At 41.4% G+C, this 24,301-nt stretch overlaps 1 protein-coding gene across 1 annotated transcript in view; it reads left to right on the top strand.

Moving 5' to 3' along the window:
- The first annotated feature begins 3,306 nt into the window (after positions 1 to 3,306).
- Positions 3,307 to 24,301, top strand: part of si:dkey-100n23.5 (cyclic AMP receptor-like protein A) — a 52,390-nt gene continuing 31,395 nt past the window's right edge. Inside the window, exons 1-9 of the mRNA XM_031734641.2 lie at positions 3,307 to 3,501; positions 8,763 to 8,812; positions 10,240 to 10,294; positions 11,401 to 11,457; positions 11,554 to 11,614; positions 13,503 to 13,590; positions 16,442 to 16,531; positions 17,043 to 17,081; positions 22,531 to 22,609. Of these exons, the coding sequence (XP_031590501.2) occupies positions 3,421 to 3,501; positions 8,763 to 8,812; positions 10,240 to 10,294; positions 11,401 to 11,457; positions 11,554 to 11,614; positions 13,503 to 13,590; positions 16,442 to 16,531; positions 17,043 to 17,081; positions 22,531 to 22,609 (600 nt within the window). The 5' untranslated portion in view covers positions 3,307 to 3,420. The remainder of the gene's footprint in view (positions 3,502 to 8,762; positions 8,813 to 10,239; positions 10,295 to 11,400; positions 11,458 to 11,553; positions 11,615 to 13,502; positions 13,591 to 16,441; positions 16,532 to 17,042; positions 17,082 to 22,530; positions 22,610 to 24,301) is intronic.

Here is a 24,301-nt window from a genome sequence, read left to right as displayed (position 1 = left end):
TTGCTCTTGTTCTGTTTTGTTTTTTCTTTTTGTAAAATCACTGCAGTTTTACATTTTAGATAAAAAGTGGGAGATTATTATAGCGTGTCTTTTGTTCTGTCTCCCTCCCCTCACTCCCAACCTTTGTGGCAGATGGTTGCCCTGCCTTGAGCCTGGGTCTGCTGCCAGTTTCTTCCTGTTAAAAGGGAGTTTTTCCTTCCCACTGTCACCAGGCGCTTGTTGATTGTGTGATTGTTGTGGTTTCTATATTATTGTAGGGTCTTCACCTTACAATCTAAAGTTCCTTGAGGTGACTGGTGTGAACAGATACTATACAAATTGAATAACTATTGAATAAAGAGCGCAAAAAATTGAGTTATTTCTTGGTTTGTACTTGTGATTTGCTTTAAAGCTGAACACCTAAAACAACTGATCTTTCCTCTTTTGATCACAATGAAAGCCTGTAGGCTATTCTTAAACATTCAGAGTGTTGGTAATGTTAACAGTTGACACAAATGATGCATTATAAACTTGAACCATCTTTTTAAAATAACATGCAACATGAACATGCATCCAGAGATGGAAAGAGCCAGGTTATACATTACAAAACAGAGAGAATGGAAACATCCAGACTTCTTGGTTGCATTCAGCTTCAACCCTTGACTTTTAAAAACGATTGGTTATCTCACAGTTTCATTTGTGATGATGGTTGTGTAAAGTCATTGTTCTGAGTTCTTGTCAGCTGGTGACAGATAAAGGATGAGTTTTGTTCTAGTTATTTTATCGTAACACCCAAATATTTTGTTGCTCAATTGCAATTTTGTTTGTTTCTTTTTCTTTTTTGATCATTTGTGTTCTTGTTGAATAAAAGAACAGGTTATGACACTGTAGCATTGTCTATATTTTTTAAAGACAATCTCTGGAGAAAGGTGGATCTCAAAACCAGCAAGGGAATTAGTTGATCTTTTTGTATTCGCAGTCAATAGACTGCCAAAATATGCAGCCTTACCCGACAATACTACAGTTTTGTTCGTGCTATGATAACCTCTGAGGTTAAAAACCAAAAGATTCATAGAAAGGTATTCTCACTTTCAGATTTACCACAACTGCATTCAGTCATTTGGAATTTAAAACTGTTTTATATAGTAGAAGTGGGCTCAGAGTTCCCTGCAGGAATAGGAATGCTACCTGTCAGTTAAGTTTCGAGTGACAACACCTTAACCCAACTGGGCTCTGAAACTAGTTAGCATGTGAGAAAAGGCTGATAATATTACATGTCTTTGAATGCATTGAGAAAGACTTGTTACTTCCTTTTCTTAAAATCTCATCGTTTCCTCTGAATATTTCCAACTAACTAAATGTATGACACAGAAAGAAAATATGTAAAATATTTTAAATGACACTGTTCAATCAGCATTTTCCTGCAGTCTGGGGATAAATATGGCAGTTAAGTGTGCTCTGTAACTACTTTCATCAAACTAAGCATTTTGTAGTGTGTAAGCATTTTGGAACGCATGAAAAGGAGTGCCAATCTGTTGTGAATATACACATGTATTACACATTGTTACACACTTATGTAACACCCAGAAAACAGATTTCCTTCACTGAGGCAGTGACAACCTCAAAGACCAGCAGGTACAGCTGGAGTTCCAGTATAACAATAGGTCAACAGGAATGCACACACCCGCTTTCCACTTTGATTCTCTCTCATTCACACTTGTGTAGAACTGCAGAAAACAAAAAGCCACAATCATCAGCAAATTTCTCAGCTAATAAGGCAATTTGAAAGGAAAGGTGACATTCGAGGAATGAAGCGCGCTTAATACATTCATCTCTGTGATGCAGCCAAGCTCTCTACAGATAACTGAAATAAACATGTTTTCTTTTGACTTTTATTTAACTTGTATATTTAATTATACCCAATGCACTGCATGAACAAAATCTACAATAACTAGTAGAAAGCTACTAATGGCTGCCACACTGGGTATCTCTGCCTGTTTGATATGGCAGATGCTCTTCCTGATGCAGTCCCAAAAGGAATAGTGCTTCCTCCTACGAATGAACTGGGAATCATTAGGTTGTTAAGTGAATGTGTAAACCACTCCAATATGGAGACACAAAACTTAATTTTCTCTTGCCTGTCTTGTTTCAGAGAAACATTAAATTTACACATCCTTAAAAATGTATATAAATAGAGCTTAGTCCACAAAAAAATCTTCAAACAGACACACTTTGAAAATACATCTCAGAGTTTTTGCACAAAATCTAAACCCTGCCCACGCGAAGGACAAAGGTAACATGCTTTGCTAAATTTATCGGTAATCTAAATGAGCTGGCAGTTTGTAAAAACATCCGCTGAGATAGTACAATCTTATCTTAATCTCAACCTTAAAATGACTAACAGAAACTACCAGAAAGGCTTTTGTTGTCAGTCACCAGACAGTAATGCTTTAATGGAATCATAAGGTCATGTTTTGTGGAGTGTGCTTGTTTATGTTTGTTTAATTGTTTGTGCCCATAATCACGTTAGACACGGGGGACTTTCCGACCTCTTAGTTGTATACTGCAGGTTAACTGGTATGAGATATCCTGCTTAAATAAACATAACAATGCAAAACTTTGTTCATGTGAACATTCACTAGCTTACTCAGCGTAAAGCTTCTTTTAATTTTGGGGAGATGTTATACTATAATAAAAACAATCTTGTTATTTCATCATATTTTTATGGTCATATAAACCTTACACATTTCACCATAACACATCAGGACAGGTAATGTTTCTGCTTTATTGTCCCTTTGTTAAACTGGAGAACAGAGGTATTGTATTGTATTCTATATTTATTTTGAACATATTAAAATAGTACAACAACAACAACAGAGAAAAAAGAGAGACAAAAGCTAGCAAAACAAAACGAAAACAAAACAATAATACTTATAAATAACTTGCATGTTCAAAAGGGAGTAGGAGGAAGCATAAGCTCATTTAATCCCACCCCTTTCCACTCTTTGGTAACTAATCATCAACACTCTTTCTTTCTGTTTATGCCCCATCCATCATAAATTCTTCTTTTGTTGCATGTATTTGCATTTATAACCCCACTAACACGCCAAAAGATATACAAATTTACAGATATATACATATATATAAACATACTCGTGCACACACACACTCACACACACATATACAATCTCTAATGTGAAAATAGTGGGTCAGAACACCTGATCAAAGCCTTAACTCATCACTGTACTTTCCAAAAAACATATTTTTGTATGGCTTTCAGAAGCATGGGCTACAAAACCTCTGCACTCGATTTGTTTCGCAAACAGTGTCTATCAGTTTTGTCCCTTTGCGCACACGGTAGAAACAGGAAGTACATGGAAAGCTACAGCAAAATAAAAACAAATCGAAGCGAAATTGGCTGAAAATCGCTGCGAATCAAAAATGGCCAGTCCAGATCCAAAGTCAAAAAGTAACGATTCAAGCTGCATATTTTTTAGCACTGATTCAGAAGACTATCAATGCGTAAGTAGTTGACGTCAGTTAAACTTCCGCTTTTAGCTAATTAGCTAGTTAGCCGCGAAACGTTTCACCATTTTTTCTCTTCTGGGGGACTTTGCTGATTAAAAGAGAGTAAAGGAAATGACCCATCCTGTTTTTAGTTCACTGATTAGTTGATAAACAGAGACCTAACCCCTGCTTGGTTCCCGCTGCTAAGCTTTGACACTTCACTCGATTTCATAGGCATCTCCCATGCTAGCTGCGGCTAATCAACGTTAACGTCATTTCAGAAACCTACTGTCAGGTCCACTGGCTCATTAAACGATAACTGGACTCAACCACACTTAACCAGCCTTACACTGTGAAACACTACTGTCAATACGTATTGTTAACATATCTTAGTTTATATCTAAGCCGTAGGCTTGGAAAGAGTGCGTTCATATGTTGGTCTATGTTAAAAATGATACGTGAGCCAATTTAGTAATTTTATCAATTTATGGTACATGTTTAAGGGAAACAAACAGGAAAACTTAAAAATATTTGTCCAGTTGGGGCCTCAAAGGTACAGTTTTTAATGAGATATTTAAATTTTTGTGTGCTATCATTGGGCAGCTCGTTTACTAAAACCAAGTTCATTTACTTTACCAAAACTAGAAAAAGTAGATTTTGAAAAATATTCCTTAAATAATCCTGACTACCAAGTTAATGTAAGTAAAAGATAGTCATCATTATGCTGAATACTCATTCAAATTCAATGCAAATTCAGACAAGGCTTAATTTATTTTAATGTAAGCAACTTTTCAAATTATCACACCTTTTATTCTTTCATTCAGATTTTCACAATGTATACACAAGTCTTTGTTCAAATACATTTTATAATTCAAACTATACAAAGGCAATAGATTAAACGCTTTTGAGATTTGAGATAAAATATTGTTATTAATTAAAATAATATAACAAGGTTTAAATATACTGAATTTTTAACATTTATTTGCAGTGAGGTTTTTTTTTCTTCAGATTTATAGTAGTGCTAGACCTAGAATTAGTGCTTTTTCAGGAAAGGATGCAAGCTAAATGGAGTTACCTAAACAAAGGAAGGAAACTGAAATTAATTTGTCTTGTTTTGGTTATTTTGGTAGCGGAGTTCCATTGGTTAGAGTGACAGTCTCGATCTGATCAGGACAGAAACACAAAAGACTGACTGACCTTTGTTTTACCCGTGGTGTTCGCACATGATCTGATCATATCACATTCTGTTTGTTATGCCGTATCACTGTTTGTTCTTTTCCTTTTAAACGCTAAACAAATTTTGGTAGCAGGCTTGCACGTCGGGTCGTGCATAATTACTGTTCTTTAAATTAGGTTGGTGGCAAATAAAATTGTTTAACAATTATAAGAGACATGTATGAAGAAATCAAAGCCACATAAAAATTGGATTTATAACTAATTTTACCTCTTGACATGCAGTTTGGGCATCAGGAAGTTGGGACAAGACAAAATGTCATTTTGGGGGTTCTCAAGAGCTATTTTATATTTTAAATAATATTTTGGTACCCCTTTATAAAGCTAACTTTACATTTTGTTGGAGAGCAAGTGTAGTTTACACAGCAAATGTATGTTTTAGTATTTTGTGCATGGAATATTTTCAAGTTCCTGGGTGGGACCAGAGGTGTCCTTGTAGAATGGCTCAGTAGCTTTTACTCCACAATATTAATTTATTAGCAGCGGCTGTTTATGCTCCTATAAATGAAACTACCCAGTCTGTTTGAAACAGTTAATGTTTGTACAACATGAAGGTAGTGCTAACATGTTAATACATCAGTAGTAATTATGCAGTGATAGAATAATGTAACAGAGTTTTATGCAGATATTGACAGCATATCTGCGGTCAGTGATACAGTTTTATATTCTGAATATCTGATTGCTGTTCATTGCCCTCACAAAACTCACTACTTCTTTGAATATTATGGTGCTTGTATAGTGTCAAAATGTGTCAGAGAGTTGTGGGTTTTTTGGGGGGGGGGGTTTACTATGGCAACAGCAGTTGCTTCATGAAGATCAGTCTCTTCTTCAGCAGGGGGTTGGCAAAGGGCATCATCTGTCTGAACTGCTGAATCTCCTCTGCCTGCCACCAGTCCTTTGAAGCTAATTAAGAATACTGCTGGTGTTTAACCTCCTCAAATTTCCCCATATCACTTCACATCTTTGTTCTTGTTGCTGGCCCCCTGTTCTTTGCTTAATCTGGATTGAAAGCCTGATGGTAGGCTACATAGAAACTGCTCCTCTTATCTCTAATCCAAGGCCAAACCCTGCACTCTGGCGACTCAAACTCTGTGTCATTCCTCTGCTGCTTTGGGGCTGTAGTGGTGTTGAACTGCCCTATGACAGAAAGCGCAAATGTTGAGACAGCATCTGTCAGCCCTGTGCTAATATTTACCTAAAAAAAAAAAGAGACAGAGAGACATGGCAAACAATGACCCTAAACTCAAAGCGGCTTGAGGGTTCAATCAGCACCTCTCTGCAAATTCAAGTGCCAAACCTGGATACTATAAGGCACTAAACATACAGGTGGTATGGAGTGTGCACTCTTTAAAAGGTCATTGATAAATAAATTTATCAGGTGTAGCTTTCTGCCTAAACCAAAGTTGACATGAGCTTGGGAGATTAGATTGGAAAGACAAAATCAGTACTTTTTCTGGTACACTGAACTTGCTTGTGTGAGTAGGTGTGGGTCTTACGTGCCAGCAGTATCAGGCTGCAGGTTATCATCAGTTCTTGCAGCAGCTCAGCTGCGCTTGATAAAGTGTGCTGCAGTAGGGCTGTCTTGTGCGGTGCCCAGATCAGTAATGATGCAAAGGTAACTGCAATTTCCGGGGAAATAGCTGACTAACCCACATACAGATGTTCCTCAGTAAAGAAGGTAGCTATCTGAGTTTTCAGACAGTTTTTATTCATCGATTTCTTATTTTATCCTCTCATTATTAAAGATTGTGGGAAAGATGTTAATGCACATGTTTTTGTGGGCTTAGCAACACCTTGACTCATCGTCTACCATGCTTCCCCATCTTGACTTTTTTTTTTTTTGGTGTATTTTTTCTCACACAAATGTTTCAGATCAAATTATAATGTGACAAGAATAACCCAGCTAAATGCAAAATACAGTTTTTAAAGTTAGCTAAACCTGCCTATCCCTGTGTGGAAAAAATATTTGCTCCCTAAACCTGCTCGCTGCAGCACGACCTGCAGTCAAGCATTTGCAATAACTGGCAATGAGCCTTTCAGATTTCAGAAATCAGATTTAAGTCCAGACTTTAATTAGACCATTCCAATTTGATTTTGATTTTTGTTTTTTGTGAGCCATTCATAGGTGGACTTGCTTGTGTGTTTTGTGCTTCATCGTCCTGCTGCATAACTTAGGTTGAACTTGACCTTCAGGGCCAGACATTCTCCTTCAGGATTTTATGGTAGAGAGCAGAAGTTGTGATTACATCAACATCTGAAGCAGCAAAGCAGCCCCCGACCATCACACGACCACCACCATGTTTGACATTTTAGTATATGTAACTCAAACCTTCCAGAAAAGTTGAGCTTTTGTCTCGTCAGTCCACACAGTATTTTCATCACGATGTTTCTTGGCAAATGTGAGATGAACTTTTGTTTGTTTTGTTAAGCAGCTTTTTTTTTTTGCCTTGAATCATGAGGCTGGTGAGGCCTGCAGTTCTTTAGATTTTGTTTTGGATTCTTTTGTGACCTCCTGGATCATCCGTTGATCATCTTGAGGTAATTTTGGTGGGCCAGACGCTCCTGGGAAGGTTCACTGTGGATCACTGGAGTCCTAAAGCCTTAGAAGTGGCTTTGTAACCCTTTCCAGACTGACAGATATCGATGTCTTTGTTTCTAAACTGTTTCTTTAGATTCTGGCATGATTGTTACTTGTGTTGCATCTTGAGATCTTATAGCCTACTTCACTTTGTTAGATAGATTATATTTAACTGATTTGTCAGTTGAGCAGGTCTAGCAGTAATCAGGTCTGGTTGCGGCTTTTTGAAAATATGACAGCCTTTTTCCTCAATAATTGAAGTCATCATTTAATACCAGATCAAGATAAGTGGAAGGAGACATATGGCAACAAATATACACCGACCCTCTGAATGGATTCTGCTGCATTGTAAACAGCCATATATGTTAAAATAAGGCTGTTTTCACTGAAGGTTCATTACTTTGTCAGCTTTTAGTAGGAATAAGACTCAGAGGTAAAACTCACAACTATGATATGAGGAGAAAAAAAATTAAAAAATGGAATTATGAACTTTTGTACCCTGAGCGTTGTTAACATTCCTGCAGTGCTACATTGGAAAGTCCTTCACATGAAACGAAGACAACAGGAAGGCCACACAGACAAAAAAGAATGTTTGAAGAATATGCCTTTAAGTAAATGAAATCTTTCCTATCTTAAAGCCTTTGAAAGCCTTAGCTTCTAAGTTATGCATTAAAGGAAGACTTAATTTTTTGCAGTAAATTTCCTTCTTTTTTGAAAGGGCTAGATATGACGCAGCAGTGTTTTTGCAGAAGTGATTATCAGACTGATCAAAGGAGCTCCTTGTTATTGTTGATGCGTCCCTTCCGAGAAAACACGTGTTGGACATGTGCAAAGGGCCAGTGCAGCGATGTTGCACGTCGGATTGTGCGGACGTGCCGTTGTCTGTTTTGTATGCAAGGCTTCTGCTGCTGGCCCGTTCATCTACCCAGAAGCTTACAGGACTGACTCGCATATAATTCATTCTCATCATTCTTTCACTTTCTGAGATCAGTTTCAGGTTGCACAGAGCTTTTAGCAGAAAATGTGGAGTGTCAGGTTCTAGCCGTGTCTGTGTTTCATTTCCCAAAGCTGTCTCAGAAGCCCTTTCTTTATAGTGCATTAAAATAGGTGGAATAGGTTCATGAACACTGTAGATGTGTCAGGTGCCTCCAGTTTTGATGCCCAGGTTGCCATAAGTGTATGCAAATCCTGTTTTTTTTTTTTAGCTTGCACGTTTGCATTTATGTACACAAACACAGAGAACACATGCTAGAACAAATGGCAGATGTGTAGCCTGAGCTTATCAGGCACAGCGTTTGTACATCTGATGCCGTACGTGCTTCTAGTGCTTTCCAGTGCTTCCAGTACAACACACAGAGTACACTACAAGGAGTACGCATAATCAGCTGAAGATGTTTATATGTTGTTTTTATGATTAGTGCACGTGACCTGGACACTAATAGATTCTTTTTTTTTTGTTTTACAGGTGATTTTAACAGTAAAGCGAGCCACAGGAACCTTCTCATTAGTAGGATGGTGAATATATTTTGACTTATATCTTGCTCAAATTATTCTTTGTGTTCAGGGGTTGACTTTTTTTTCTACATTGCTAAGTATTTAAGATATACAGCTTGAGTGATGTGAGAATTTTGAAGACCGGTACCAATATTGGTGTTTGGCAATATAAAAAAGAAATCTGATTTTTTTTTTCCCCTTTCAGACACAAAAAAATATTTCTTATGTGTCGTTTATTTACTTGTTTACACCCTGACTGATTTGCACGGATCAGCTGGTTGATTTGTTTTTGGTGTTCCAAAGGTGTGACAAGGAAGTTTCAGAGTGCCCTCTGATGGATAAATTATGCAATGTCAATACTCAAAACATGGTTGAAGGGTGTTTCTCAAATTAAGGATGACAAAAGGATGATGTGTGCATCGCATTTGCACTGCTCACACTGATCTAAAATTTGTGCTCGTAACCAGAGCCACAGAGTTGAAGAAGGACTTGATTAAAATTGAAAAAGATTCCATAACACAAGCGATGACTGCAGTATTTTGAGCTACATTGACAATGAAAATGAAATTGCAGTGCTTGTGTTCTCAGACTTAGCGAAGTTGTAGATCAAACCCAAAAATCACCCTTCTGTGTCCTGTTTGCTTGACATTTCATTAAGAGTACTACTTACTCATCTATGAATAGATAAATTAATGTAATCAAGTGGCCATCAGTGCATTATCTAGTACAGTCAGTGATATTTTCCAACACAGTATGTAGGTGTTAGTGGTATTTGATGTTGGTGATAATTTGCTTGATAGGTCAGTGGCCTTTCCACAGTGTTACATATTTGGCTAAGCTGCTAATTATACATCCAGTCATATAACATTTATAGAATATAATTAAGAGTGCTTGATGATCTTTTTTGCAATCATTATTGGAGATGATGTGGGTTGTGTTGGGGTGGATGACATAATAATGAACACTGTCCATGTAAAGCTTTCAGTGAGCCTTGAGGTTGCTTACGTAGGTAGAAAAAAATCATTGAAAATAGTAATGAAACTAAATAATTTATATCAAATTTTCTGAACCCCCAGGCTGGTAGCATTAAGAGTTTAAGTGGACAATTATTTTAGTTAGCAGTTCATATATTGGACTCTAGCATTCATACTGCTTTGACTTTACAACATTTAGCTCTGGTGGTCCTTTGTTGACACGGATTAGGCCCTTCACACGACTCTAAGCAAGCCGTAGCGGTTTAGTTTTTATTAATTTCAGCCTAAACAAGCTTTCATGCTTAGTGATCTTACTACAAGCTAAACAGTATTAGCAGTTAAGGGTACAAGAGAGCCTGCAGGGTTACGTGCTGGAGTTGTGATGATGTATAGAGCAGTAATTGGCCTGTAATGCTCAAACCGGTGCCCTTGTAATTAGCCAATCTCACTGATGTTTTTCTTCTCTCTCCTCAGCGTTTTCATGCTGTTTGTAATCTGGCTGCTTCGCAGGTATCACTCTTTGGCGCAGGTAAATTTGTACCTACGGTGTTCAGTATGTGTTTGACACTTCTTTTCCATTCCTGTTTGCTTCATTGCCAGCAGAAAGATGTTTAATTAGCCATGGCAAATCTTGGCATAATTGAATCCAATTAAAATGCACCAGATTAATGAAATGTGGAGTTAATTGACTTAATGGTCATTCTGTGATAGTGGTTGCCGTCTTGGGTTTTTTCTTTATTTGTTTTTTCTCTCTCCAAATGAAGAAGTTTAAATATATATAAAAAATGTTGGCTAGCTTTTTCTCCAGTGTGCTGCTCTTTCTGTTTTGTGTTTTTGAGACCATGTGGAATTTTTTGTGTTTTTTAAAGCCGGTCCAGCAGGAATGTCAGGTTTAGCAGCAGTGCATATTATCCTCTTAATCTGAAGTAAATGACAGCTTAGTGTGGGGCTCTGATGGATCCTATTACCTCTGGAGCAGGTTGCAGGGAGTGACCTCACATCCCTAATGCTCTTCCTCCTCCTCATCCTCCTCCTCTGCTCCTCTTATGCCACATAAACCTTCTCCTGTAGTCCATCCACTTTCAAAGGTTATCTGTCAGTCAATAGTCTTTAGTGCTCTCAAGGCCCTCCTGCGCTCTTTTCCTGTCTCCACCTCTCTCTGTTCACCCCCATCCTCCCCACCCCTCCTCCTGCTCTGTAGCCTTGGCCGGGTCACTGTGGGACGCAAATTGATAAAATACTCTGTGTGTGTGTGTGTTTGTTTGTTCATTTGTCTTTTTGTGTGCAGCCACTTCCACACTGCGTTACCACCTTTACAGGCAGAATTTAACTAACATCTGGCGAGCACAACCTTCCCTCTGGAAATTCTGCAGCGTACAGATTATTGATTCATTTCATATAAAATACAATGATTTTGCTCTAAAGCGAGTGGAAATACGGAGACTCTATCATATGTGATATTTTCACCGAGTTGTCACCAGGGATCCCAGTCTGTCAGTTACATCAGTGATCATTCGAACAATAATTTGCCCCTTCTCTCTAAGTGAATATAAATACGCAGTCTTTTTTTTTCCACCTTGGATGTTTTCTTAGAGAATAATTCTTTGTGTCTTTTTTTTAATTTCCACTGTACAGAAGATGATTCTTAGCCTGACTGTAGCGGCCTTCTTTGACAGCGTAGCATATGTCATGGTGAGTTACTCTTGTGTCTTCCACTAAACACACACGCAGTCTTTTTTTTGTTTTCAGCGGTTGTAAAAACTGTGCCGCTTTTCTTTCTCTGACCAGGGTGAGTCCCAATCAGATGGATCACTTTGTGATTTCCAAGCCTGGTGGCTAACGTATTTTGGTAAGAACAGTTTAATTGAGTGTTTATTGGTGTAGTTTGCACGACAAGCATGTGTAACAATAGACATCGAGCAAAGACATCAGATAAAGAGCTCGTGTATCACATGCTCTTTGCATTCCTGAGATTATGAACAAAATGTCTCCTGATATATAAATATAAGGGGAGTTGTTTGTGCATTCAAGTGAGCTTTCCACTGTTGATCAAATAACTGCTACAACCCTGCTTTTCTGTATTAAAATAGATCCTTAAATCAGAAGTATTCATTACTCAGAAATGCTTACTCATATGTTGGTAATCAGTCTGTTTTTTCTCAGTCATAATATGATGGATATGTGCTTTTGTCGCGTTTGGCATTGTGATTGTGGTTATTCTGTTTTATGCTATGGATTTAAAATTAATTCAGGGACTGTGTCATAGATAGCCAGATAATATTCCGTTAATTTCCACCCAGCGTGTCCTACCCTGAGTTCTCCAAAAAAGGCAATGATCGTTGTTGCTAACAAAGTGGTTAGGCCGGCTCAGCTTTTATAAGTATTCACACACAAGTATGTGCCAAGTATGGGTGTGTAATATTTGCGACTATGTTTTGTATTCATTGGCCTGTTGCTACCTTTTTAGTGTACCTCCTTCAAACCAGAGGGCGGTACATTAAGAAGTGTATGAGGAGACGATTCTCCGCCAATGACAATACAGGACTTCTGATTTCATTTGTGACAACCGGGCACACCTCAAGGTTCTTAGTGTTCATTTGCTTCAGGATTCTCGGGTGTATTTGCTTTGCTTGCATTTGTTGCAATTAGCGTTGATTAGTTTAAAGATTCTTAGTTAGGACTGGCTGTTAATACGACGCTACACCAGGCTCGTTTTATTGGTCTCGCTGGCAGACACTCACCTACACGAACACACACGCGCGCGCAAACACACACACTCAGATTGATGCAGGGTAATGGACGGTGAGTTAGTGCTGCAGGGTTGGTGTGTGTCACCTTGGTTTATCATGAGGATCCTCGCGCTGAGGACAAACGGGCGCACATAAACACCAGCTGAACCGGCACTTTGTTCTGTAGCACAGCGTCGAGTCTGGCGGGAGCCGCAGAGCACAGCTCCGCTTTTAACTCCCACCAATAAAATTTTATGAAATGTGTTTGAAATAGAGGAAGGCGGTAGCAGGGGCAGCAGCAGGACAGGAGGTGAAGCCGAGCTGTATGTTGTCCAGCTCGAGAAAACCTTTGGCTGCCTTCTGGTTATGTAAAATGCATTAGCTATTGCAGTGATAGTAATTTATTAAAATAATGACATAAACAGCCATTCTTCTTCTTTCTTGGCAATTGCACAGCAATCCCAAAGGTTCCCTAAATATAAGGGGAGCATGTGTAGTGGAAAATATATTTGTGTAAATGCGAAGCTGTCCTTCTAGACTCTTCCTCGCCACTGTGTACACCCATTTTCCCGTGCTGCTGACTGTGCCTTCCTTCTCCTTTCTTTATATCTTCTTTTCATTGTTTTAACACTCGCCGTAGTCCACTCCGCCACCTCCACCCCTGATTACCCTGCCCCTCACTTTACTGCTCTTTTTTTCTCCCTCCCTCTCTAGTCTTATCTCCCTTCTGCTTTTCTACAGTTCATCATTATCTCTCTTTGAGCTCCCACCTCTCATCCATCACCCTAAGCTACAGGTTTCCCTCATATTACTGCTGAATGGGCCTTCATTTATCAAAAAGTGGAACACATGCACACACGCGCGCACGCACACACGCACTCTCTCGCTCTCTTTCATGCATAGGTGTATGTTTGGACACATTTGCAGGTGCATGCTGTGTGGCAGCGAGCTGTGTTGTAATTTGACCTTGGTGTTTTTCTGTTTGTGTGTGTGTGTGTGTGTCTGTAGACTGGAGTGCCTTGGCTTGGGTTTGCCTCATCACACTAAACCTCTACCTCAACCTGGTCAGAGAAATAAGCACCAACAGATATGAAATGTAAGTAGGGAACTACTTAAGGATTTTTTTTCATTTGTATAACATCTTTTGATTTATCTTTTGGTTTGTTGTGTCTTTAAATGTCCTTTTTTCTAACCTGCTTCACAAAATGTAAATTTATTCAAATTATAGTGTTTCAAGAGAGCAACGACAATTCCTCATATTGGAGAGGATGCAATCACTTGTTTATCACTTATCAAAGATGTCACTGATTGTATTTTTTTCTAATCTAGCCAGTTATTAATAATTTGATAAATTATTTAAACTTTGCATAATCCGTTTATCCCTCGCGTGCATGAGCAGTTTTTTTTTTCTTTCTCTCTGTGTCCACATTTGAGTGTTTATTTGTGTCTTGTTTTGGGCTCTTCCTCCTTCGCGTGTGTCTTGTATGTCCATATGCATGTTTGGTCTGCCAGAGCATGTGTCTCCCCACAGAGCATCGACAGACCCCTCCTCCTCCTCCTTTTATGTTCCAGCCAGCCGACACTCTAATTGAAAAGGGAGTGAGTGTCAGCCGTTAAGTGCGTTCTAGTGTGTGTGTGTCTGTGTGTGTGTGGGCGCGCATACCCATCTTCACGCTTTGTGGCTCTATGTCTCTATGTTGCTGTCGCTCAAACTCCCATGAGCACTTTCCATGGCGCAAGTGTGAATTCGCCTGTGTGTGTGTGTAATATTTTTGCATTTTTAATGCCTAATGAAAGCTTTGTGAGAGAAATGCACAATCTGAAGGGGGAGGGAAAAAAAGACGCAACTATGTGTGCTACGTCAAGCCAAATTGTTAATAGGCGTATCCTGTTGATGTGTCTTGGTGGTCCAGAAAAAAAAGTCCCACCCTTGTGTGCGAGAGGGTGGGCCATTAAGATGTGTACGCCACCCACCACCACCCCCATGGGAGTTTTCCTGCATTGATTAGCAATACGCCAGACAATATAATGGTGGTATAACTCAAAAGGTGACGGTTTTATGGGTGCTGGCAAGGGGCAAACTTGGAGGCCAAAATGAGCTTGCTTCAGAGCCTTATCTGCTGCATACCTCTTATAAGTCCAGGGGGAGCAAAGTGGGAGGAGGATATATCTGTATATTTGCGGCTGGTCGCACATGATGTGAAGAGGGGGAAAAACACAGCGCTTTAATAGTAAGAGCGAAGCAAAGACGGCGTGTCAGTGGGGCTCTCGTGTGTTGACTCTGCAGAGAGAAGCTGCATGTGTTTAGGAGGCAGTATGTGGCTTTGCATGCATATGCAATTACGTCTCAGCCCCCTAACCCAACCTCCCACCCTCTCGCTCTCGCACTCACATTCACGGGGACGGCACAGCGTGATGGTTTATGAATGAACAAACTGCTAGAGGAGATGGAGAACGGAGGCCGGATGATCTAAGAATGATTGAAGTGGATGCAAGAGAGGATAGGAAGTGTGCACACGCGCTCGTGTGTGTGTGTGTGTTTGTGTGTGTGAATGTTTATGAGGATTTGAAGTAAGAATTCACGCAAACCGAATGTGCTGGGCGATAGAAGCTAAAGGGGTGGGGGCGGTAGAGAAGTGGTGTGAGGCAGTGAGAAATGAGATTGAGCCTCGAGAGAGATTTCTATATGAGCTCGTGCGTGTGCGTGTGTGTGTCTGCATACGTGTGGGTGTGTATGCAGGTGTGTGAAATGCAGCACGCATAGCAGTCCTGCTGTGCCTCATTAAGCCCATGTTGAGCGCAGCTCCGGACCTCGTCATCTCCCTCTCAAAGCACTGCAAGTGTGTGACGCGTGTGTTGCAGCGTGCATGCTGGTGCGTGTGTGTTTGGGAGGGGGTGGGGAGCGAGGGCTCTGTGAGCTCTCAGCATTGATTTCCTGACAAGCCCCCCCACGTATGCACCAGTTGTCATGCCATGCACTGGCAGCACCGATTTCACCGTTTGTATCCTCCCGCCTTGTCTTTCTTTGTTTTGTTTTTTTCTTTCTGCCCTCTTGCTTGCTTGTTTTCATCTTTCTCACACACTTCCTTCTCATGTTCGATCTAAAGACAAACTCTGTCTGGATCCATATATTTACTATGTGTCTCTCCCGCCTACTTTTCTGTTCTATTTAAGCCAGCAGCCTTCTCTTTCTTCCTGCTCCTCCCACACACTCACGGCTGTCCATCAGCAAGAGGGTCGGGGAGAGGGGAGCGTACAGTGCGCCCCAGTGAAATAGAGTGATAAAGTGTGTGTGTGTGGGTGTGTGTGTCACACAACTGGAGTGGGATTGAGCGTGTGTCAGCTGTGTCACCACTGCTCGATTGACCGTACTCGGAACAAGTCAGGGCAGGACTTCCACTCTATTGACCAGGCGACGCTGTACGCTCTATAAAGTATCGACTCCCACACAGACGCCGAAGACACTGGCACACACACCTCGTCTGGCACACACACTCTCAAAAGGCCGTCACCATCACTGTTATCATTTTTCATCAATAGCCTGTATGAGGCTCTCCAGCCTCCTTAACCTCTTCCTTTTGAAAGTAGACTGTTTTTATAGTGCGCACACATATTTTAGGTACACAGTTACACTTAAATTGTCCATCCACTAGGATCCCCTTGAGTGAGAATCTGCATCCTGCTTGTGGTTTTGATTCAGGGATTTCCACTGAAAATCATCTTTTCCCCAACAGTTAAGCTAATTATGGTTTATATTATCATGAGTAATTGGCTGTCTGGCTGTTATAGACATTCGTCTGGACCTGAAAAATGACCCTAGTGCGAGTGCCAACAAAGGGATGACGTGAAGAAGAAAAGAATTGATTTATTTATAAGCTTTTTTTTCCAGGGAAAAACCTGCCGAACCCTCTGTGCTCATAATGAAATAAATGTGTTCCTTTTATCAGGTTTTACCATCTGATGGCGTGGGGGGTACCTTTGGTCATGGCCTCGCTGCCGCTGTTCAAGGGTTACTATGGCCCCGCAGGAGCCTGGTGGTGAGTATGCCCCAGCTGGAGTGTAGTTTTTGTGTTTTGTCAGCTAGTGACCGTGTATTTTCCATTAAATGTCTTTTCTTTCAAGGGAGGCCACAGCACTGGCCTCATTCCAACTCTAGATTTGCTTCAACCATTATAGGAGTTTATGTGCTTAAAATTGGCAATTATCAGCACATCTGATCACAGTGCAACACCTCCTCGTGCTCTCCGGTTCTTGTGGTAAATGGGAAAGGCATTATTTGTTTGGAGGGTTGTTAAAGGGGGTGAGGAAAAGTGGAAGAGGCCGAGGAGAGGAGGCGGTGGAATGAGAATTGGGACAGAGCCTTAATCTCCGGGCTCGGCTCTCTCTTTCCACTCTCGGCTTATTAATAGCTACAGCTGCACAGCTTCTCCCCTCTGCAGTCACACAAGTCTCTCTTCCGCTCACGCTCTCCCTTTTCCTTTGTAACCCCCTCATCGCTCTCTCTCTCTCTCTCTCTCTCTCCCTCTCTCTCTCTCTCTCTTCCCCCAGCTGGATCACAGACGATCACGTAGCCTGGAGATTTGGGATGTAAGTAGACCCTTTCAGCACCGCCATCAAAGCTTCCCCCACTGGGGGAGATGGGGAGGAGGAGGGAGGAGAAGGGCTGTCTCTGCAGGGAAATGTGAAGGGTTGCATGTCAGGGGAGCCTGCAGGGTTTTTTCCCCCTTGGTGCAAGGCCAAGAAGTGTGTGTGTGTGTGTGTGTGTGTGTGCGCGCATGCATGTGTGGATGTTCCTGTGTCTGCCTCTGCCTTGTCAGATTTAGGGGAGTTGCTACACTGTGTATTTAAGTGTTTAGGACGGCTATGAAGGATTATGCCTGTCTACTGCTTTCTGCAACTGGCCCTAAGTCTGCAAGGGCTCTGCCAATCCCCCGGTGCAGACACTTAAACACACACACACACACATACACACAACAACACTTTGCTATGAGCCAAGGTAATCGCGTTGCTGCTCGCAGCATCAGCAGGGAATCAATCTTTTTAAACAAATAAGCACACACACGTATACACACACACAGAGGCAGACTCACTCAGACAAACACACACACGCACACATATATAGAGAACAACACATAGCTATCAGCTGTGCTAAACGAGCCCGTGTCTCTTTTATCAGTGCTCCTCTGCTCCCCGGCTCTTTCTAGTTTTCCACGCTGTCGTGGCCCAGGGGGACGAGTCGCTCAGAGGATCAGGGAATCTTCATTAGCCCTAATTACATCAAACCAGACGAGAGATTAGAGGCCAAGGCAGCACCCGTCAACGGAAAAAAACACATGCACTCAAACACACACACAGCATGCTGACACCTTGTGGGGGGCAGAGGCTGTAGTATTAAAGGTGAAAAGTGGAAAAGGCGGGAGGGTTAACATACAGAGTCTAGTTGGACGGAGACAGGGAATTATTCAGCACAAGAAGGAAAGAGGATCGGCATTGCAGGACGGGAAGGAGAAGGGAGTCAGAGAAATAGATTGTCCTCGTGTCTGCCCACGCCCTGTAGTGTGTCTTCATCAGAGTTCAGCGAAGCGCGCAGGCAGAACAGAGGAGGCAGGGAAGGTTTGACGGAGGAGGGGGTGTGCGAAAGGGGATGAAAAAGGAAGGAGAAAACAAAGCGGAGGACAGGGCTGTGTGATGAAGGTGCAGAGTTTCAGGGCTTGAGTCAGCAATTGGAAGCACTCGAGCTTAGCTGAGTCAACGCTCTTAGAGGTCCCGCATCGGTGTGTGCCACCGGCCCCACTCAAGCATACGGCTGAGAAATAACAGTGAAAATAACTTTGCAAGTGGAAGTTAATGGTTATGTGGTTGTTTTAGCTGCATTGCTTTACAGATGTTACAGAAGTCTGTGGATCTGATCAACATTTTGGTCCAGATTTAAATACGCAAAAATGCGTGCAGATTTTCTTACAGAATGCATTTTTATACCTGTGATCGTTGTTATATTCTTTTGCAGCAGTGACTTTCTTTACAGCGGCAATGCAAGACTTTTTTTTATACTGCCCGTGTTTACTTACCATTTTGTCCGCACCTGAGAAGGTGTGCACAAGGGCACTAAGAGTTAGCTTGGACTGGACACCTCATTTCTTTGCTTTTGGTCATCATGTGTTTCCAGTTATGTTTTTATTAGACATGCCCCTAAATTTGAACCTAGCCTATGTAGTAATTTCAGTGAATCTCCTATTATTATAAAGTGCTGTCACTTTCAGTTTTATATTGCAGTCTATGAGTTCGGATGTAAAATAAGTGGGGGCTTGTCCGGGATTTGACCCATACCCCTAGATCTCCTGACTGATTGATCTCCTAGCTCTTTACTTCAGTTCTAACATGAGGCTACCATTTGTGGTTTTAAAAAACAATATTTTAGCACTCACACGTAGATCTTATGCTTACTGCAAGTATGTGAAGGTCCAGTTGGGACAGAGCAATGTTAATTTGATGATCAGTGGTTAAATATGAGGCTCCATTTGAATTCAGTTTGCTGTCCATTTCTGTTGTGTTCACCCAATGACGCTGCACGCTTGGGTTGCCTTTAAGTCAAAGCACCTCTAGCTAGGCTGTAGATACCTTATGGCTTTTCCATTAGTGCATCAAGTGAGACCCGACCTTCATCCTGCACACACTTCTCCTCCTTCCCTGCTTCTAAGTCTCCACCTCTCTTTCTGTCTCTCAGGCCGTCCTTCCTTGCGTAAGTGGTTGATCGTGATCTTTCACTGTGTGCTAGGATCTCCCAGGTCAAAGCTGACGGCTGCAGTTGATCGTTAACCTGCATAGACGGGTCTCTACCATGCTCTCGTCTTCTAGCAGGCACTTCAATTAAGACTTCTTTCAACCGAGCCTCATTCTTCACTTCAGAGCCGTACTGGAGGGAAGGCCAGGCTAAGGCCGAGTGATTGAATTTGTGCACATCTGCGATGATCTTTCTTTCTGCCACTTTCAGGCAATCCACTCTTGCTCACTGTTGTCCTCTGAAAACCCCACTGTGGTTATCCGTATTTCTATCCATCTTTCCCTAGTCGATCTATCGGGTGCAACGAATTTCTGCTGTTCCTTTCATTCTCGCTGCGACCTTATCCCTCTGCTTGCCTTTTAATCACCCAGAGCTTCTTTCTTATTTCTGCTCTTTCTGGTCCTGAGCCGCAATCCGCAGTCATCTATCCACCTTTGCATCCTCTTCTCTATTCATCTCATCACTTTTATCATCCTCTGCCCACTCTGAATCTTCTCTCCCTCTGCTTTTATTTCTTTCTCTGTCTCACGCCGTCTCCCTCCTGCTCTGACTCTCTCTCTCTCTCTCCGGGTAGTGCTCAGCTGTAGAGCACAGCGGACTCTAATGGCAGATCATTATCATGCTAATTAGAGCACTTTGTAGCTGCCGCCCGTCATTCTCTCCTCCTCACAGCCCCCCACACTATCGTTAAAAAGGCCATCCCTCCTTTTCCCCTCTCCACCAACCCACCCACCCCCCAAGCTCGTCTTTCCATCATTAACAGGACGTGCGCTGGCGTAATTGGACGCTGTTTATTCCGGAGAGCGGGTTATTAAATCACACCAGGGTGACGCTCGCACAGGTCTCCCCCTGAAACGCTTTCATCAGTGTCCCATGCCGTTATTGAACCTGCACGGATGCACACATGCACATGTAGTCATGCCAGTTTTCAAAGACAGGCAGCATCCTTTGTTTGCCAATGTTCCCTACAAGACATAAAGGCACATAAAGGAGCCTTTCCCTCAGCCTGTTTCCTGCATTGAAACAAACGCCTACTGTATCGGATTCCTCCTCCAATAAAAAGTTTAATTTAATAACGCTCACTGAGTTTCTTTCAGTCCTCGGGCATCGAGGACAACCATGGGTGAGCACAAAATAGACAGACGAGTCAGTGTTTCCATTTGAAGTTTGCATGTTCGTCCAGTGTCTGCGAGAGTTCTGTCTGAGTAATCTAGCTTCCTCCTACAGTGCAAAAACATACACATTAGGTTAATCTGTGATTCTAAATTGCCCATAGGTTTCATCGTGAGTGTGAATGGTTATCTGTATCTATGTGTTAGCACTGGGATAGCTTGGTAGCCTGTCCAGGGTGTACCCTGCCTGTCACTCTGTGACAGCTGGGGTTGGCTCCAGCCTTTCCACCATACTGAATTGGATAAGCAGAGGAAAATGCATGGACGGGTGAATTGGTAGATGGATGAATTCTGCGTTTGCCTATGAGCTACTTCTAAAAGATGCAGTTTTTAAACACACATGCAAAGGACTTTGATGATCTCTGTTGGACGTTCATCTATTTTATAAGAGTGTGTCTGTAGATTTAAGAGTCTGAGACAGACTCTCTTTGTTTTAATAGTCAGCTGAACCCTTTTCTCCTATCATGAGTGCTATAATTACTCTTGGTGGCCTTTTTCTATACTGTCCAGTATGTTTTGCCTGTGTCAAGTGCAGGCACAAGCCAGAAAGTCGTATTGAAAGACTGTTTTGCATGCATAAGACAACATGGGTGGGGGATTGGGCAGTCATATTTCATGTCCGCCCTTGAGACTTCTTTAGACATGAGGTAGGCGACAAACACAACAGTTGTGACTGCTCAGGGTTACCTAAGCTGAAAAGACAAGTTGTGACCAGGAACCTGTCTCTCAAAGTGAGACAAAGACCTGTTTCACAATTACAGGGAGAGGTTGAAACTCCTCTGAGCTTCCCTCCCAAGAGGTTGCATAACATAAGGCTGCCATTCCACCAAAAGTAATCACCCCCATTTCCCTTGCTCGTCTTGCTCGCTTTCATCCGCTCAGAAATACCTGACATATTATTCTCCCACACCTCCCCTTTATAAAGGCAACCCTTGTCCCATAGGAATGCCATGCATTGCCAGCATTGTGACTTTGCTGGAATGATCTTTTGTTCTTTATCTACCTCTTGACTCAGTATGTAAAACTATATGGAGTGAGGTCCAGAGTTGCCTCGTCAGGTTTTTTTTACACTCTTTGGTGTCTGTGTACAAACTGTGTGCCCTTTACGCATCAGCTGTTTAGAATAATGCTTTCTAGTGTCAGCCACCGAAACAGTCTCACCTGAACTGGTTATGGAAAAAATACTGATAAACCCTAACCTTTAGTTTCTGTTTTTTAGCTTAATTTTTTACCTGTTAAGTTGATATAATCAGCTTCTTAACAAACAACTGCCTATTTAAATTCCTTCTTATAGGGGCCTACATTATTATAAGAGTAATGTGCCTGTCTGCTTGGTGAATGCATGTCGTATATTCATGGCCCATTTGTTCTTTCTTGGTCTTTTCCCATCCTCTGAGAGAAATAGCTGGCTCCTCAGCTTGTAAATGCTCTTAAGTGTTTACCAGCAAGTCTTTCCTTTTCCTTTTGGTGCTGAGCAAGTAGCACACAGTGGACTTCAAGACATTTTTTTCCGAAAACGCAACACTGCTGCAAATGAAACCTTTGGCCAGACAGCTAAAAATTGAACTGCAGAGCTCGGTAAAGCTAAGGAAAGCAGCACAAAGGTGGTCATTTGCTGTAGCTTCTTTCCTCCAAGGGATGTCGTTTACTTTATCATAATGTTTTTACATAGTCATGTCATAAATGTATGTTATATAAATTTGTAAGTTGGTGTATTCACTCATATTGATAACGCTGCCTAGAATGAAAAAAAAGTATCTGTAGGCAGATCATGAGGAATGATTTTATGTGACACGCCAGCTAAAAATAAGCTTTTATTCAGGTCTGGACTAAATCCTATAGCAACAGGACACGTGGCTTGCTTTTGTGTTTTCCTAAGGTGTGAATTCCTTAAGAATGCATGAGAGTATATCACAGTAATCATAACTTTTGATATTGTTCATGTGGTTTCATGTCACACATTCTAAAACTGAAGCAAGGATGCTAAAGAAACAACCTCCACCGACAAAACAGCAAAATGATCTTTTAATAATGTTTCTCATTTGGAGTTTTGTTATTGATCTGTTACGCCTGTGCTTTGCAGATGGTACGTGCCTCTTTTCGTCCTCATCTTCCTGATGATCTTCTGCTACGCCAGGATCATCTGCGTGGCCAATAAGAGAGTGAGTACTCAATATACGTCTATTTCAAGACAACTTAGCCGAACGTGACGGCGCTGTGAGCTTTTAAAAGCTGACATTAGTGGAAGCTCAGAGAGGACTGCTCTGTGGGTGTGTGGATGGGGTGGGGGGTAAATGTTCTCAGTGAAGTACAGATATAAGATAAAATTCCCCAAAACACTATGCGCTATGAAACAATCCTATCCTGTTGATCAAAAGTCATTTAAAGGATAAATGTGGTTTGTGGAGATTTGAGAACGTGTGGCATATACTTAGCAAAAGTACATGAATTCAGACAACTAGACACATTTAAACAATTGTGATAATTTCATAGTTTGCTTTCGTTTTCATTTTCTCTTCCAGTGCATTTGGAAAAGGTAATAATGGCTGTTTGAATGTCAAGCAGCTCTTTAAGGAAGAGAAATGACTACAGGTCAAAACTGCTGAGATACAGTTTGCAAGAAGCTTGCAGTATTGTTTAAAGGTAGCAAGGAATAATCTCATCTAACTTTTTGAGTGTAGAAATGTGTTTCAGGATGCATTTCTGGGGACTTTTTTCAGTGATATAAAATGTCATTCTGGTTCTATACAGTCACTTAAACTAATTTATCAAGCAAGAATACCTTTCTTTCAGTTGGTGCAGCTGCTACATTGTGCCAATTTCTGCTTTTTTATTCATTTTAAATTGGTTTTTAAACTGTTGCTTGGACAAAACATAAAATATAATGGCTTTAATTTATTAATTATGCTAACTTTTACTTGGTCCAGCTACTAGAATATGAGGATTTCGTGCTTCTCTAATTTTTATGTGACTCTAAATTGTCTACTTTGGCTTATTGGAATTGATGTTTGGGCAAATAAACTGTCTGAATTGACATAATTGTGGACTTTCAGTTCTTGTGTGATGGGCATTTTTTACCGCATTCAACATTTTGTACTGCAATCCATTAAATTGTGCAGGAAATCAGATAAGTTCATTTACCACTTAGTTGATGTGCTCACCATGGTAGCTTGTAGTTTTGCGTGGCTCTTCATCGTGCTCGGTGCTGTAGGAGCCCAGGGGCAGCATTCCACAAAGTTCACATAGCTGCCATTCCCCTGATCTGACGACACCCCACACTGCGGCCGCTGGAGCAGCGACGGCAGACGTGCGTTGCCACAGTATGCTCGTGAGCTTTTGACATGAATTATGAAAAACAAACTGACAGTAAGGGAGAACGAGGCCAAAGCCTCATCAGACTCACAGTCGTTGTGTTGCTGTTGAATGTTAGCATTCATTGCTTGGGCTGCACAGGGAATGGTGGAGTGAGAGAGATTGTGCAGATAGCCAGGCTGCAGGAAGACGACAACGGAGACAGACAGCAGGTAGCTGAGAGGCAGGGAACGGGAAAGAGACTACACTCTTTATCACGCCTGCGATAAAGAGAATGAATGAATGTCGCTGGTTTTCAACCTGCATCTCATAACTCATTCAGCTCACAGTATTCAGCTATCACTCCCTCTACCTCTTGTCTCTATATCTGTTTCCCACCTTCCTTATTCTGAATCCCTTTTTTGCATTCATTTGTCACTCTTTCTCTCTCTTTCTCTGTGTTCCCGCTCATTTTCTCTTCCCCCCCTTTTCCTTTCCCCCTCCATGTCTGTCTCCCCCCTTCACTCTGCCGTTTTGCTTTCTCTGTCGTATTTATGAAGAGC

This window comes from Oreochromis aureus, linkage group 16 (assembly GCF_013358895.1).
Source record: "Oreochromis aureus strain Israel breed Guangdong linkage group 16, ZZ_aureus, whole genome shotgun sequence".
NCBI classification, from domain to species: Eukaryota; Metazoa; Chordata; class Actinopteri; order Cichliformes; family Cichlidae; genus Oreochromis; species Oreochromis aureus.
This window is presented reverse-complemented; position numbering and strand designations above follow the sequence as displayed.